The sequence below is a fragment of the Strongylocentrotus purpuratus genome, unplaced genomic scaffold (genome assembly GCF_000002235.5).
Source record: "Strongylocentrotus purpuratus isolate Spur 01 unplaced genomic scaffold, Spur_5.0 spur5_scaffold_21, whole genome shotgun sequence".
NCBI classification, from domain to species: domain Eukaryota; kingdom Metazoa; phylum Echinodermata; class Echinoidea; order Camarodonta; family Strongylocentrotidae; genus Strongylocentrotus; species Strongylocentrotus purpuratus.
Genome location: NW_022145607.1, coordinates 10772903 through 10791175, shown reverse-complemented (window position 1 = coordinate 10791175; position 18273 = coordinate 10772903). Strand labels below are relative to the sequence as shown.

The 18273-nt window shown below is 36.4% G+C and overlaps 1 protein-coding gene across 2 annotated transcripts in view; it reads right to left on the bottom strand.

The window, feature by feature from the left end:
* Positions 1-1179: 1179 nt before the first annotated feature.
* The window catches only part of LOC575088 (CTP synthase 1), a 26144-nt gene continuing 9050 nt past the window's right edge, over positions 1180-18273 (bottom strand). For both annotated transcript variants that reach the window (XM_030994924.1, XM_030994923.1), the window contains exons 2-15: positions 15805-16110; positions 14941-15111; positions 14208-14308; positions 13456-13653; positions 12313-12393; positions 11045-11196; positions 9853-9988; positions 9262-9350; positions 8173-8267; positions 7028-7134; positions 6214-6310; positions 5475-5530; positions 4549-4645; positions 1180-3723 (exon numbers count right to left, since the gene is read on the bottom strand). In XM_030994924.1, the coding sequence (XP_030850784.1) occupies positions 3482-3723; positions 4549-4645; positions 5475-5530; positions 6214-6310; positions 7028-7134; positions 8173-8267; positions 9262-9350; positions 9853-9988; positions 11045-11196; positions 12313-12393; positions 13456-13653; positions 14208-14308; positions 14941-15111; positions 15805-15970 (1788 nt within the window). In that variant the 5' untranslated portion in view covers positions 15971-16110 and the 3' untranslated portion in view covers positions 1180-3481. The remainder of the gene's footprint in view (positions 3724-4548; positions 4646-5474; positions 5531-6213; positions 6311-7027; positions 7135-8172; positions 8268-9261; positions 9351-9852; positions 9989-11044; positions 11197-12312; positions 12394-13455; positions 13654-14207; positions 14309-14940; positions 15112-15804; positions 16111-18273) is intronic.

The window sequence follows — 18273 nt, the reverse complement described above, 5'->3', positions numbered from 1 at the left end:
GCTGCTGGGATTAAAATGATACCGTTTTAAAAACCAGTAAGATATGATTTTACAAACAAAAACACATGCATTCTAAAAAACATAATCAACATTTTTCAACATGTGCCCTCCATAATATTTCCTTTAAATAAATTGTTGAATATGTTTGTAAAATTACATTTTCCTTTTTGCGTATATAAAACATAAGAAGCTAAATTAATTAATAGATTTTTAAAACCTACATATTTTGAATTAATATAATCATATTGCCTGCCTACAATTTTATAACTGTAATTCTTTTTTCATTAACAAACAATACTTCTATACTTCAATACTTATTCCAAAATATTTTTGAGTAATCACAATCATAAAATAATTGATAATGATTTTCTGTGCATTTGCACTACAAACAATAATCATGATCAGATTTGTTGAAACGATATTGATATTCTTCACTTTTCTTTGTTGGAAATCAAATGGGGGTGGGGGTGGGGGGGGGGGTGTTGAGTACAAAAAATAGCGCTCACTACCCCCCCCCCCCCCCCCCCCCCCCCCGCTCATTCCGCGGGTCGACCGAGTCGCAAGTCGCCACCAAATATTTTCAACACGAAAAAAGAAGAAAACAATGTGCTCACTACCACCCCCCCCCCCTTTCCTTTTTCATTCATGTCTTTATTTAACCTTCCCTTCCCTCTCATTTTTTTCCTTTTCTTTGCTACTTTTTTCTCCATTCCAAACTCCACCATTATTTTCTCCCTTTTCACTCAATCTCTTTCATTCTCCTTCCACTCTCCTCGTCTCTTTCATTTTGCCACCTCCTTTTCCCTTCCCCCTCTCTTTCTCTCTCTCTCCCTCCTCCACTCTCTTTCATCATGTTCATATTAATAAACAAAAATACAGTTGAAGAATAGCTCCCATCAATGATTTTGTTCGGGTAGATTAAGGTGGATTACGTGAAAATGTGATATTCTTAGAGCATATCAATTGTGTTCTTTGATATCCAGGCCAATCTGCAATTTACCCAAGTCCAGCTTAAGCTCACTCCAATCAAATGTCTTGGTTTGACATTTAGCTTTACCTGTACCAGTATCATTAGCACAGATACAATTGTATCTTGAAATAAAACCAATCAGCAAATATTTAAAAAAATAAAAATAAACTAGTACACGGAAGAAAAATAAATTATTGAAAGCTTGCTAATAGTGTACAAAACACAAGAATATTTATTAATCCAACCTATAAAATGTAGCATCCATATGTATAAGTTATAATCAAAATGGTGGAGGATAAACAAATGCCTACAACACTGACAAAATAAGAGGGGTACAAAGTTTATCAATAATCATCTGTTTGGAGCAAGAAGAGCATTAACTAAAAGACTTTAACACATATTTAAAGCCCTTCCAAGACGTTGTGGTCTGCTTATGAAATAGTGATACACATAATAAAGTCCTTCTTACATCAAAATCAAATGAGTTACTTCAATAAAGCGGCAGTAATCTAAAGTACAATGTATAGTGGAAAAATAATGCAGGACTTCAAAGGGAAAATATTTTTACAGGACTCGTTCAACATCGTATTTTCTGAGCCACAGTGAAATGAAAAACGATAATTCACATTATTTAAAGATATCAATAAAGACAAACTGAGAATCCTTGGTTCATAGAAATGAAAAATAGAACTAATGAAATCTTTAAAATTTTACGGAGCCAGAAGGGTATTAGCTCAAAGAAATTAACCCAGAATTAACACCCTTCTAGATCTTAATAGACAAAAATATGTTTTTCGATCTAAATCAACATTTCACAAATATTGTGCCAGACAACCATTCACCATCGTATGATATATTTTGTATGATTATGTCTGTATTAAATAATGTCAATAAATTACTCAATAGATAATTACTGTAATTATGTTCTCCTTCAGTAGTATGTAAAGTTAATTCGATATGACATATCTTCATGAAAATGTTGGCATAATTACACCATTTCATCAAAACAGGGACATTTCAGAAATTATGGTTATTTTGTGGTATATAAGTTCTGGCATTCAATTTGAATAAATGAACTGAATCTTTAAAAAAAGGTTGTTAGTGGCGAGCTGGGATTTGAACCCTCAACCCTTGTATCGACAGCCAAGTGAACGAACCACTATATCATGCCATTCACTAAACACATAGAGATTTTTTTAAAGGCTCTGCTGTAAACTGCCATGGTTTCCTGCATTATATGTGAACAAGCCTTTAATAAGGATCGACAAATATCAACAACAACAGAACTAAAGAATTATGTGCATATTGAAATTATCCTAAACCTACTTTGCTTGATGGTAAGTATTTACACTGTACAAGAAAATAGTGCCGTGCATGAAAATGTACAGTAACATAACACCAGAGGATGGCCCTTAAAAGGGCCGTTTGGTTCTTGCACTCCAGACTCTTTATCACAAAGAAATCACACATTGCCGGCACCGATCTCATTCAAAATGACAATTTCACAAGATAACAAAGTTTTTCCGAGCAAATGTAGGCCTACTTGAGCTGTGCTCGTATTTCTAAAAGCTGTGGCAGTATCTCTTAATTAGACAGCATGTCTGTTGAACCATTTACCAATTGTCAACTGAATTCTCTCATTACCATAGACAATGGGTTATGATCAGATAGAGTCACCTACTGACCCTTGAAATGTAGCGCATAAAAATGTATTGTGCTTTGACAATTTGTGCTGCATAAAAAATGTTTATTTTAATATAAGGGTTTATTATACGTCAGCTTATTGACTATTTTAGCACATTTTCATTCTTTCCACTGAAAATAACATTGTCGGGTAACAAACCAATTGATCACATATCATAGATGTTACAAAAGAGAAATACAAGTCCTTCTAAAGAAGAAGAAAAAAAGGGAGGAAAAAAATCACAACTAGGAGATATATGGTAGTACAGATCTTTGGATGTAAAGCCGTGTCTGGAACACCGAGGCATTATCGTCTATAAACATCATAATTGCATAGAGGCGAAATCAATAATATCTCAATCTAGAGTTGTCTATGCCAATATTCTGATTAAGGTTAATAAAACTATTAATCATACATGTTAGTTTCAAACTTTTGAGATACATCCAAATCACAAAACAATAATGGCTTTAACGTTCCCGTACACATTTTTATGTTCTCAACACATCTTTATTTTGTCCTTATAAAACATCCCAGGCAAGGGCGATATACTAGTAATGTTCTTAGCATCCCATGAAACAAACAATGGATAAGAGATATAGTCGTACAGATAACGTATTAACTAGACGTACATGGAAGCCATCTTGGTTGCTATGGAGTCACCCCATAATGCATCAGGAGAATGAAATTCCTTCCTTTTCTAAAATACCTTTATAATAAGAGACTTGAGGAATAACAGTCCTTAAAGAACAACAAAAAGATAGAAGATTAAATAGTACAGATATTAACGTAATGGATTAACTAAGTGGACATGTCGGCCATCTTGGTTGCTATGGAGTCAAGTTCAAATGCATCCTCTCAGCATTGGCAGTCAAGTGGGTCATCTCCTCCTCGGTGTCGGATGACTCGTTGTCGCTGAAGGAGGTCCTCGGTGAGAGACGGCAGCCGCGAGAGACGTACTGGTTGAGACGGTTGATGGATTGGAGGATGAGACCGAGGTACGGAGGAGAGGGTTTCATGGGACGAGAGATGTACTCTGGGTGATACTGTACGGCAACAAAGTACGGGTGATCTATAGAGGGAGACAGATACATGTAAATTTAATAGTACAGTGAAACCTGTACATAAAGACTGGTAATGGGAGACAAGAAAAGTGGTCTTTATAGGCAGGTTCCTTTAGTACATGTTCAAATGAGAAACAATTTTCAAGGGAAAAAAAAGTGGAGGTCTTTATAGTCAGGTTTGACTGTATATACATTATCAATATATAAACACCATACTATTTAAGAATATTCAGATGAGCTGTCAAAGTTAGGTTTTGCATGGTGGGTTTTGGAGGAGGATAGAGAGAAAAGAGAGTGAGAGGTATTCTTTTGGCTTGGTATTGTAGGGAAAGAGGTAGAGAAAATTTGGCGAGGTATTCTATTGTGAGTCGTGTCCCGAAAAAGACTCGTGAACCAGCTCATGAATGTGGAGAGAGAGAGAGAGAGAGATAGAGGCTCAACATTTCCAACAGGTTGATTATCCTTTATAAGCCATTGTCTTGGGTCTAGGGTAAAGTACAAAATTTGGCTAGTGCAGGAAATTATTCCTAAGCAATCGACGGTGGTAGAGCAGGTGTCTTGTAACTGGATCAAAAGTCCCAGGTTCAAAACCAAGTTGATGCGCTAGTGCACTTTGGTACAGCATTAGTCCTCATTACCAAGTCCCTTGGAGAGGACATACAGCTGTCTGTCCTCTGGTTGCTTACTTACAAGCACACACATGCTTTCTTAGCAGTCAAGTAAAAAACAAAATATCACATCACCAAAACCAAACATGCTGTACAAACAACATATTGGGACAAATTTGGTGGATTGGGGCTGATGGTTGCCATAGAAACTGATGATAAACTTACCATCAAGCTCCATGATTTCCATCCTTTGGCCGTCTTCACTGTGTCCAACAAACTTCATTCCATTCTTCTCAAAGTCTGCTACATCGTTAGGGTTGACCTACACAAAAAAGTGCAAACACCAAGAATTTACAATTTTATATATATAGACCTGTAATGCAACAAATTCAGACAAAAATTTTAAGATCCATTTCTATGTACGTAGAATACAACAGATTTTGACAACATTTCTCATATCCATTTTATTTGAAATCGGGAAGAACATGATAGTAGCAACTATCCCAAGAAAGGTATTACTCTTAAAGGGATCCGGTAACTTTGTCTCAGATTCTGAAACAAAATTCTGGATTTAGCTCATGATACAATGATAATTATAAACCTTTAAGTCAGCCAGGAACCCCATGACTTTTACAAGCCGATCGCCTGTCTGATTACCAAGATATTCATGATTGGAATTACAAATTTTGAAAACCGTTCGCCTGACGGTTTTCATAACACTACAGTCTATTGGGGAAAACGAGTATGGTAAAACCGGTCACTCAAAGATTTTTACTTTTTTGAGGCACTTCTTGATCATTTTGGAGCGGAATTTTTTTGGGGCTTCAATATTACACTATATCACAGACACTGATAACACGTAGGGCCGCGTATCTCAGATTTAACATTGTTAAACGATCCCTTTAAAATGCTCTCATACTTCAAATATTGCTGGAAAAGAAGGCAACTTCTAATTGAATTCTGAAATAACATTGTGTGTAGTTTCATATACCAAAACCTTTGCGCAGTGCTTTCATGGTTTGTGCTTTTCAGCAAGATTCATTCAAGTATGCAGTTATCGCATAATCAATCGTTCCTAATAATTCCTAAGCCGTTCCTTTCACATTTGATTTTTTTATTAGGTTCTAGGAACATGAAAACCATAACTTTACCTCATATCTGTGTCTATGCCTCTCTTCTACGAACTCAGCTTTGTTGTACAGGGTTTCTGCAGGGAAAGAATTAGACATTAACATAATCATGATAATGATAACAATAATAAATAATAACAATTTTTGTTTTGGAGCATATATCCACCACCCGAGGTGCTAAAAACATCCAATATTATCCTGGCTCTGCTAGGTAACTGATTTGGGTGCTCACATCATTGCACACTAAAATAATAAACAAGAAAATGAAAAGGAGAGACAAGAGAAAGCTTGAAATAAAAGACGAGGGAGAAATTCAGGTGAAGTAATTTAACACAGACCAATTAAATTCCAGATTCAATGGCAGTAAAGATTATAGATATTTATTACTCATTTATCTATACATTATTAATCTCTCAACAATATAAGAAGGTACTGAGTTTGCATAGAGATAATTTCTAGAAAGTGATTGCGATCTTCATTCAGAAATTCTTCACATAAGTTGAACAATATGGAGGCGCAATATCTCAATCGGCAGAGCAGTGGTCTCGTAATCCGTTGACCCGGGTTCGAAACCAAGTCGATGCGCTAGTGTCCTTTGGTAAGGCATTAATCCTCATTACCAGGTCCCTCAGAGAGGACCTTAAGCCGTCGGCCATCTGGTTGCTTACTAACAAGCATTTATGCTTTCTTAGCAGTCAGGTAAAATAACCACCACCACCACCAATATAACCGCGATAACCATGAAATTGGTAGAACTTACTCATAATGCTCTGATCTGTCTTGAAGAGTGTTTTTCTCTTTCCCAGCCTCATGGTACCACCCATCTGACCCGTGTTGTGTTCTGGCATCTCAATCACCTACAACAACAATGTCAACATTTCAAGATACTGGTCAGTTCAAAGATGTTAAACAGGCAACATAAAAATAGTGGGTGTAATGTTTATAAGACCACAATATATCCCCCCTCCCCCTAATTTTCATCTCAAACAATATGCATTTCTGTGTTTTCGTTTGTTTTTTTGCATTGCTTTCATGACAACAACAAGAAAACTGACCTTGCTTCTCTTTAAATTGATCCTGTTGTTAATAACCTGTTGAAACCAACCCCGACATACTTTGGTTAAATTCTATAGTAAATGGGTGTTTTACTAAAACCACATGGTATCCAATGGGTCCATCTTCACTTTACATGAACTGGATATCGATAGGTCTGACAAACCTCAGACAATGGTTATTAGAGTGTAAATTGCATGAAATCGAATAGCATCTTTTAAATGGCCTGTTTCAAACATCTTATTTAGGCCACTCCCATTGCGATGAATGCAACATATAACCCAATTCACTTTGCAGAACCTTTTTTTCTTTTTCATTCGTATTTAGTAGTACACTGTAGATCAGTTGCTACTATATGCAGATATATTGTATGATGCACTTTTTCTTAGATATATATGTATTCATCTGCTACCTAACATGTACATTGTTGTGTGTTAAGTTTTTATTTTGAATAAAAACACTATAACAAAAACAAAATTATTTTCTTTGATGGTTTTAGAGAGAAGCTTTAGGATACTGACCACTGTGTGCTTGGACTTGGGGTCAAACTCTTCAGAGTGTGCATCTTTCCAGCCTAGCACGTTCCTTGCAAACTCGATGACAGCGACCTGAAGACCCAAACATACACCTACAAACAAACAAACAAATAAACATACAAAATAACAATACAATGTCAGTCATTCCTACTCTTGAATCATCCATCCAATGCTAATGTCTTTTGACACTACATTTCATCTAATGGGGCGTCAATAATCAATTGCAAATCCCCAAAATCGAGCGAAGTCTTGCAATTAACTGCAAATTTGCAATTGATCGCAACTCAACTTTCTTGCAACGCCCCTTTAGTAAGAGAGAGAGAGAAAGAGGGGGGGGGGGGGAGAATAAAAGCTAGATCTAGTTAACTTATTAAAACTTTAATCCTAACAAAATCCTAGGAAATTTAGGAGACTAGTGGGGCGTTGCAAGAAAATCTAGTTGCACTCAATTGCAAGAAAATCTAGTTGCACTCAATTGCAAATATCAGTTGCAACTTGCAATCAATCACTTCTTTATTGCAATGCCCCATAAGTCTAATCCTAATCATGAATGGTAAAAAGGTATTCAATATGAAGGGTCCGATAACCATAAATCATAATAATGCAGCAATCAAAACCGAACAGTATATTACATCTAGCTTCTCATTTTTATCAAATGAATCAATATTAGCAAAGGCTATGCAGTACTTTTGAGATGTATTTATATATTGTTGGTGATGGTTATTTTACATGACTGCTAAGAAAGCATTAATGCTTGTAAGCAACCAGACGGCCGACAGCTTTAGGTCCTCTCCGAGGGACCTGATAATGAGGATGAATGCCTTACCAAAGGGTACTAGCGCATCGACTTGGTTTCGAACCTGGGTCACCGGATTACGAAACCACTGCTCTACCGACTGAGCTATCGCGCCTCCTTTTTTAAAATCCTTTTTTCATTATCCTTGAAGTGTAGTTATTCGTATAACTGCAAAGACTTTCAATATTCAATTTGAGGGGAATTTTAACACCCGATTGAAAATGTAACACACCATTATAATGCTAAGGAATTTTATATGTGGGGCATGAGGCAACTGAAATTGCACATGAGTTTATTTCTTGAAAATCTTTCTAACCGTGTTCAGAATACTCACCAAGATATGGCTTCTTGTTGACGCGTGCCCAGTGTGCTGCTGCCACCTTGCCTTCAATACCTCGATTACCAAAACCACCAGGTACCAATATTCCACTGAAAAGAAACATATCAATTTCAGTAGATATCTCAATCTCAATTATATGTGTTGCGGTCTTGTGGATAAGTCACCCAACTGTAGATCACAAGGTACAAGGTTCGAGTCCCGCCATGGCACTAATGTCCTTTGGCAAGATGTTTAATCTACATTTCCCACTCTCCACCATTCTGCTCGAGTCTGAGTTACTAGTTGTCTGCTAAAGTTTGAGTAACTAGGTGTCTGCTCAAGTTTGAGTTACTACCGTAATTAACGGTGTATAAACCGCACCTTTTTGCCGCCGAAAAAAAAAATCAAAGTCGGGGGTGCGGTTTATACACGGTACACCCCCCCCCCCCCCCCCCCAAAAAAAAAAAAAACCCTTTTTTTTTTTTTTTTGCTGATTCTGTCGGCAGCAAGCCAGGTCCCTTTTTAAAAAAAAACACGCGGGAAGGCCTTCCATTTAACATCAGTAATGTACATTAAAAAACAGAAGAGGACCTAGGATAGAACCTTGTGGTACACCATGTGTAGGAATTATTATTATAAACTACATATGGAGATCTATAAGAAAGATTACTTTCAAACCAAGTTGACAGACAAATTTGAGTGTTGTTCTAGTTTCCTAGTGGTGTGTCAACACACCGATTACTGAGCTGGGAGACATTGCCAGGCATAGCGCCAGGTGGAGGGGCATAAATCAAAACTTAAAAAAAAAAAAAAAATTCTTTTCTTTTTTAAGGGCGAAAAAGAGGGGTGCGGTTAATACACGAGGGCGGTTTATGCAACGTTAATTACGGTAGGTGTCTGCTTGAGTTTGAGTTACTAGGTGTCTGCTTGAGAATGAATTACTAGGTGTCAGCTAAATTATGAGTTACTAGCTGTCTGCTAGAGTATGAGTTAATAGGTGTCTGCTAGCTTTTGAGTTACTAGCTGTCTGCGAGAGTTTGAGTTACTAGGTGTCTGCTAGAGTATGAGTTGCTAGTAGAGTATGAGTTACTATGAGTTACTTACTCAACACTGCAAAGCTTCTGCCATGCCTCATGGTATCTGACTGGGTTTGTTTCCTTGATCTCTGGCTCCAAATCATCAGCTTCAATATACTACCATGAAAAATAAAAAAGAAAAGATAATGCAGGAATTGGCATGAAGCACATAATATACTAACACTCTTCTTAATGCTTGCATTCATTCAGTAATTGTATTACATGGTTTACTAGAGATAATGATTGGTACTACGAGATTGAATAGCATTGAAAGAAGACGTACTGAAGCTTTTTTTTGTCTTGCACTTGTGAGAGTTAACAATAATAATAATAATAGGTACATTTATATAGCACAGCTACTATGTGAATATACTCTACTGCGTATCATATTATTACCCCAGCTGTAGCTGAGCTGCCATGATTAGACCCTAAAGCAATCACAGATTCTTTTATAATTTCAGCACACATATTCAAAACTCAAAATAAAGTAACTTTTTTTTCATTTCCCTAGAGCTTTCATGAACAAGTGTAACTGATTTTCCAACTTGATTCAGATTCACTTGATAAAAAAGAGGACTTCCTTTCATAAAAAAAGTTGACATAATTACAATGAGGATACCTTGAGGTTGAGTTTGTGCTTGCAATGGAGTGCAGCATGGTTAAGTGCCTTTGTGACCGAGATGTACGCATCTGCCAGCTTTGTGTACTTGCCGACCAGAGCGATAGTGACTTGCTTCGATGATGGTGAATCATTTCTGAACAGAGACAAGAGAGGAAAAAATATTTTTAATGAAATGAGTTTATTCAATTTCAATTTATTGTCCAAAGGAATTTCGCTTTACTCACATTTTACATATAAGTTTACAAACTTATAGAGATTTTCAAAAACATAGACATAAACATTGGTCAATATTTGTATTGAATAATAATAACACAAGTAGTAAGTCTGTATACACCTACTCAAGTAAAACCAAATACTATGGCTTGCATAAAACCTGAAATAGGAATTTCACAAGTGGTTCACATTTGCCTAAATTTCATGCTGTGAAACAAGTTAATCCCAGTACTTACAATACAGAATTTTCTTTCCAATTTGTAAAAGTTTGTGTCCCAAGTTCATGATTGTACGTTATTATTAACCATTCATGCATTCCTTCAGGAACATTCTGACCTATCTCTCGTTTACAGGTGAGGCAACCCACCACAAAGGTTTTTTTAAATTAAACTCTTTTTGATGTGGGGGGCGGGGGGAGCAAGTCTAATCAATACAGTGATAAAACCAGCTGAAATGATTACCATTGAGGATACCGAGTTAGAGTGCAGCTATCAAAGGAGAAATTGAAAGAACAAAACAATCTTGAAATTCTAAAATCTATTTAAATGGACCTCCCTAATTCATTTTGTGACAATACTACAGAAAGCCTACTACAGAGTACCCTTTTGTACAGATGCTCTCCCAAAATCTTGTCAAAGATAGAATTTTAGGTTTAGGGTTGCAATGGCTTTCAGCTTAGATTTTTAGGGTTAGTTATAGTATTGGGTCCAAGGTTGAAGTTATGAATTTGGTTAGTGTCAAAAAAGTGACCACATATTTCTTCCTGGAGCATGAGTTGTAGAACCTTCATTACTACTGTAATCCAGGGGGGCGTTCAAAAAAACTTGTTATCTGTGACAAATGACAGTTTTTGTTATAAGCTACTGAAATCCTTGCTTCTGATTGGTTATCAGCAGATATGTCACTGATTTTTGTCATTTGTCATTGTGAAAGGCTTTGTGAAAAGGGCCCCAGGATTAAATATGGAACTACTTACCTGTGAGCCAGTTCCCGCCACTGTGAAAGGACTGCTCTTGGCCTCTGTCTGAATTGTAAGGTGAGTCTGTTCTTGAAGAAAGAGATGAGATTCTGTTGTTCCAGCAGGAGAGGCACTCGATAAACGGAAGAGCAGTCATGAACGCAAATTACCTAGAAAGGTGGACAAATGAAGAATTTTTTTTTTAAAGGAAAGTACAAAATATACAGGTACAATATCATTTCGGATGTAGTAATTTAATAGCTCAATATCAAAGCCATCAAGTAATTCTGTTTTCACTGATATTTGAAAGGTTCCTGTACAGTAAGGTTACATGCTCCTTTCATACATTTTGACACAGATCGTACTGTAGATAAAGAGCATACTGTAGATAAAGAGCTTACTGTAGATGGGTAGTAGTCCGAAGCACACAAAAAATTGGTCTTTACAAACACTCGGACTTTCTACATAGGTGGTCATTAACCCTACGTTAACTGGGGGGGGGTCAATTTGACCCCCCCCCCTGTAGAAATTTCGCGACTACTCCGAAACCGCGGCAGATATAAAATTTTCCTTTCATGACTTTTTTCTTTCAAGTCTTACGCATCTTTTAAAACAATTTTTTCGAAAATCGGACGTATAGTTACGGAGTCACGTGACATTTTGTTGTTGCATGTCAGCCCGAAAATCGCTAATTTTTGTGATTTGTGTACAAAATATATGGAAATGTCATTTTTCCTATAAAGAGATAAAACATTGGTTATTTAGTCTTGTTTAAAGTTTGGGTGTTTGTTTTGGGGTCAAAATAGTTGAATTGTAGTTATAAATGAAATAAAACAACAAAAACAATAAAATACATAAGTTGAAAAAACAATGAAATACATAAGAAATTATCAAAACAAGAGATAACATAAGGAATAACCTGGCTTTTCTATTTTTTTATGTTGTATTATTATTCCAAACGGTCTAACAAATATATGTAGTGAAAAAGAATGCTCAAATAGCAATAATGTATGATTTATGGGCAAAAATGTGAATTTTATGGCCTTATTTGCATAAATTACCATAAATATGTAAATGAGTGAATTTTTCAAAAAATTGAAATTACCATAGTATTCAATACACTTCACTTGACATATATGCAAATTTTCGCGGCGATCGGCCGTCAAACGGCCGAGATCTTAAGGGGGGGTCAAATTGACCCCCCCCCCCCAGTAAAAACCTGGTCTGAAATAGCCCAGTTAAAATAGGGTTAAAGCAGGTTTGACCAGAAACAGAAAGAATATTACTTGTTCAGGAGGGACATGGCAGAACATAGAGATCTTTTCTTTGATTCCGTCATCCACTGGGTTGTGACTTCTGCAAACGATCTGAAAACAAATAATCAAGATGTAAACAAAGTGTTCCTTGTAGGTTTTCACACTGAAAAGATAGTACAGAAGATTTACAGTTAATCCTGAAAAGGACAGGTGATGATTCTGATGAAACAGTTCTGAAAGAAGTTAAGCTCAAGAAGTTCAATGAATTTTGGTTCTGAAAAGAACTGATATAGTTCAATGAATAATACGATTCTTTCGGGATAGCTCTGAAAGAACCTGTTGGTTATAATAAGTGCAAACAAAACTGAAGTTCAAAAAGTTCAATGATTTATATTATTCTGACTGAATAGTTCTGAAAAGAATTCTTTTGGTTATATTCCCACATGAAAGGAACTGAAGTTCAAATAGTTCATAGTTCTGAAAAGAACTTGTTTGTTATATTCAAAAGTAAAATAAAACCTGAAATTCAATAGTTCAAAGAATTATCGCTCGGAATAGTTCTGAGAAGAATCATTTCGTTATATTTCAAAGAAAGGTACTTATGCTAGATTTTTCGAAAAGGATACCACTTTCTCTTCAGGAGTGATTCAAGTGGTGGAAGCCATCTCCATCTTCATGATCATCACTATCATCACCATCAATACAACATCATGGTCTTCATCACCACTACCATCACTCATACTACAATCATCATCACAACCACACTACCTCAACAACAACCACCAACATCATCATCAACCATCATCATCAACCATCATCATCATCATCATCATCAACTATCATCATCATCATCATCACCCCCACTATCACCACCACCATCATCATCATCATCATCACCACCATCATCATCATCATCATCATCATCATCATCATCATCATCATCATCATCATCATCATCATCATCATCATCATCATCATCATCATCATCTTCATCATCATCATCATCATCATCATCATCATCACCACCACCACCACCACCACCACCACCATCATCATCTCTACCACTATCACCACCACCACCATCATCACTATCACCATCACCACTACCACCACCATCATCCCCACCACCACCACCATCATCCCCATCACCATCACCACCATCCTCCTCCTTACCAGATCTGGTGATAGTCCCAGACTTCTTAGCTCCCTGATGCTGGCCTGTGTGGGTTTGGTCTTCTGCTCCCCTGTTGACTTGGGCTGAGGAATCAGACTCACGTGGATGGACAGGAAGTCCTGTTTGACCCGGAACTGGAACTGACGGAACGCTTCCACGAAGGGCATTCCCTCAATGTCTCCAATAGTACCACCAAGCTGCAAGAAAAACAAGTAAAAAAAATGGAAACAAATAAATTGTTTGGCAGTTTGCAGTATAGGACTTATAGTACAACACATCAAATCATCTGTTCAAACTTAAAGCCCTTATGGATGCAAACAGACAAAATCTTGGTACATCTTGGAAATCATTACCCTAACTTTAAATCCTTGTGCAAAATGCATTTGGATGATACAGCCTCATTCAGATATGCAGCGATTAAACGTTTTTCTGAACAATGACAAAGTCCAATGCACTTCACATTTCTGTATCTTATAATGCAGAGCTTGGTGAACATGTATAGGACCATTGCTGCGCACAGTAGCCATTCATTTACACAAAAAGAAAAAAAAATAGCATGTTTTTTTTTGCAGCGGTGTATGTCATATCTGAACGAGCCTTAATTCATACTAATTTACACCTGAGTTGAGAGAGACAACTGTAAATAAAATGCCTTGCTTTAAGACATACACACAAGACAGGGAATAGAGCTCTTTACATACATGTACAAACTGTACCCCTCCCCTCGCTGGTTTGACAACCCAGTTCCTACCTCAATGATGCAGACTTCTGGTTCCAGCTCGTCTCCATCTACCGGTATCCTAGCAACCCGCTCCACCCATTCCTGGATAGCGTTGGTGATGTGAGGGACAACTTTATAAAGGAGATTTACAAACAAGCCATTAGAAATTGCAATCAGTGAGAAGGGCATGACAGCAGAATTCCTAGTACTCACTGGGCTCTGCTAAATCAGAGAACTGGATGAAGCCTACCTGTACAGTGCGTCCCAGAAAAATGCATGCATCGAGTCTTTCGTCTTCTTTGTGCATGGCTGATCATCAATGAAACGGAGTTAAGTCTTTTGTCAACTCTGTTTGTTGCTTTGGCAGGCAGCCAGTGAAAACGAATTTGTTTAATCAAATTATGAAAATGCAAGCATTACTTTAAACAAACAGAACTTTGTTATTCTTGGCTCATTTTTCCTGATTAAGGTGTCTTAGGAAAGGGCAGAAAATGAACTTCCTACAAATGTAATTTTTTTTTTGAAATACAGATACCGCCCGCCAAATGATTTTTAGTTTCCTCTCTTCAAATTCATTTTAATCACTCATGCATGAAATATGCATCATATAAATGGCATCAAATGAAAGAGGAGGATCTAAGCTTTCCAAACATAAGTCATTTATTAATTATAAATGTGAATAAGTTATGATAAAACATTGATAATTCTCGGTTTCGTTTTATCTGGGACGCACTGTTTAATTGATGTTTAGGTTGAATGTTACCTTGTACAGTCTTTCCAAGGTAGTCTCCTTTCCTCTCCTTCTGAATCACATGCTGGTAGATCTTGCCCGTTGTGATATTGTTGTCTCGGTGAAGCTTAACATCCAGGAACCGCTCGTAGTTTCCTAAATCCAGATCGACCTCACCGCCATCGTCCAAGACAAACACCTCACCTGTGAATTATGAAAGGACTAGTAAGTACATCTTGAAAACAACCAATCCCAAGAAATATTCTCTAAGCCACTTTTCTTTCAGAAATAATGTGAGATGGTTGTTTTAATAATAATAAAAACAGTGCTTATAAAGTGCTTACCACTGAAGTCTCTAAGCGCTATAACAAACAAAATACAATGATAAACAATTACATATTAAACAACAACAAACAAACCTACAACTTTGAGGTACACCCTACTGTAATTTGGCACAAGAATTATCATTTAAAACAGAATGAACTATTCCACACAAGCAAAACATTCCATGTTGATATTTTCATCATACACCTGTAATATTTGTATCAATCAGCAGGACTGATAGATAGTACCTCAGCATTTTCTCTCCTGCATGCCCCTGCACTTCGACCAATGTTAACTTTATTGCCCAATTGTCTTTCCACTTATTGATTTGTTGTAAAAAAAAAATGCCCTGCTTTTCAGAAAAACGTATTTTACACAACGTTTCAACAATGACTATCTAGGTTTACACTGAACCACCCTCCTGAGTGAGCTGATAAAGGGATTACCCAACCAAGTACCAAAACATTATCCTATAATCCATCACATTCATTTGCATAAAATATTAAACATGGCAGCTACTTGCATCTAGCTACAACCATTTGACATGACTAACTTACAAAGGTTCTTTCTTACCATGTTCATACGGAGAGAATGTTCCAGCATCAATGTTGAGATACGGATCGATCTTTATCGACGTGACCCTCAGACCACAAGCTTTCAGGAGCATCCCGATGCTACTTGCAATCACTCCTTTTCCTATGCCACTTATTACACCACCCGACACCAAGATGTACTTCATGATGATGATGGTTGTTCTTCCTCTTTGATGAAATGTCTGATTCTACTAAGTCAGTGATTTAATTTGTTGAAAAATGTAGGAACTACCAATGATCCGTGTGTTGATTGTTCTCTCTCAGATTTCAGCAGCTCGTCAATGATCTGTTTAAAATAAAAGAAAGAACCAAGATAAATATTGAAAAGAGCTATCCTAAAGCACTGTATATTATAAATTGGCAGACATAAGTTTCATGTTTAGCAGCCGTTTAGTCTTTGATTGAAAACAAAGTGGGTAGCTTCTGGTTACCACTTAGGCCCTTACAACTCGATGTTTAGTTTCCCGTCACATTTTTTTTCAGCTCATAATGAGGCAACTATTTCATTATTCATTATTCATTATTCATTATTCATTATTCATTATTCATTATTTATATACCTCACTTAAGTAATCCAGCCATCTGATTGGTCGAAATTGCATTCATAAACTTCAACTGTTCCTGTAAAATTCCCGGTAACCATGCATAAAACATTTAATATTTTTAATAACCATGGTTATTAAAAAAATAGGTCAGCCTCCATGGTTACCCCATAGGTTTACATGTTAAAAAATGGTTTGAGCGATCGAGGATACCGTATGTGTGCGAAGGATTGGTCGGTAATTTCAATACAATTGAATCTCGATCGATCTTACCGACAATTTTATCTTGCATTGTTGACATGAAGACGAAAATAAACTTCCAAAAACAAAAAAACAACATCTGCCGATAGATCTTGATCTAAGTTCGTGCCAATATGCATTGCAAAAGTAAAAGAAGGGTGCTTTTGCGAAGCATTCATCACACCGAAGCCGGTTTCAATCCATTTTAATGTATATATTGTACAAAACTGCCAAGCATGTGAACAGCGCGCGATGGCCGAGTGGTGTAAGGCGTTGGTGTAAGATTCATCACTCATTGTACGCAAGAGTTCGACTCTCACCTTCGACAAAAAACAAAAGTATTTTTTATTTTTTATTTTTTAGTCTATTTTTTTTCGGCATATAAAAGTATTAATGACTGCTTTAATATTCGAGAAATAGTTGTTTTTATACGCTCTCGGGAAGGTTACAATTGGGCTATTCCCCTCGGCACGCCTCGGGTAATAGCACAATTCTAACCTTCCCTTGAGCGTATAAAAACAACTATTTCTCTCAAAGCAGTCATTAATACTATATCATTATTCATTATTTGCAAGATTCCTTTATGTTTACTTTTTGCGAGCACTTAATTTATTTTTGTTGGTTCAACTTGTGTATTTCCAGTCTGTTAACTTAATACATGTATGAGCATCTCATTACATACACATTGTTAATATCTTGATTATTTTCATGAATACAAACATCAAATATTGTTTTTAAAAAACCCACACACACATGCTATAAATCCAAATAGAGGAATACTTTGATAGTAACAAGTGTGACAAACCTTTCTACCATAATTCACAATATTTTTAAGAACATGTACTATTAGTTCCAAGATATACATGATTCACAGCAAACATTTACACATGACTTACTTAAAGCATCTTATTCTGTGTTAAATGCTTGTTTTATTTTTTTTTAATTTCTTTATTCTTTCCTGACCTCAAATTTTGTTATTTCAGGGCTTTTGTAAAACAGAAGAATGTTCCTCCATGCTTTAAAAAGGATGAACAGTAACTATTATTATGCTGAATTCACTTGGATAGATTTGTTAAAGAGTTATGATACAGTGGAAGCTGGTAGAAATGTTTTAAGACACCAACAAAAAAACAAGTCCATATAAAATAATAACAGTTTGCAATTCACAACGGTAATTCAGAAGTCGAACCGGAAAGAAAAAAATATTACCAAAAAAAAAAGTTTAAAACAAATAATTAGACCTACACAAAAATAATGAATTATTTTCAGATTTTCGATCGCCAACGCGGCCAAAAAATCACAGTGCGGGCGGGCGACGGGAAACTCAACGTTGAGTTATAAGGGCCTTATCAGTAGATGCGCAGAGCCAATATGAGAGTCTCTTTCACGTTTTGGAGACTTTGTCACAAGTTTTGGATTTTGGGTCGACTCTTTTGGAGAGTCACCTATTCAGGATCAATTTTCTTTGATTACATTTTCTGCAAAGAGAATACTTCAGCTCAAAATGTGATATTAAAGTAGATTCCTCATCAAAAATAACTTTTGACCACTGAGGGCATTAGTTTTATTTCTGTTTTCATTATAGTTTTTTTGCTATCAGTAATCATCAACATGCAACAAAAAGAATGGGCTGCTGACCCCGGAATGGCAAACTTTTGGGTGGGGAA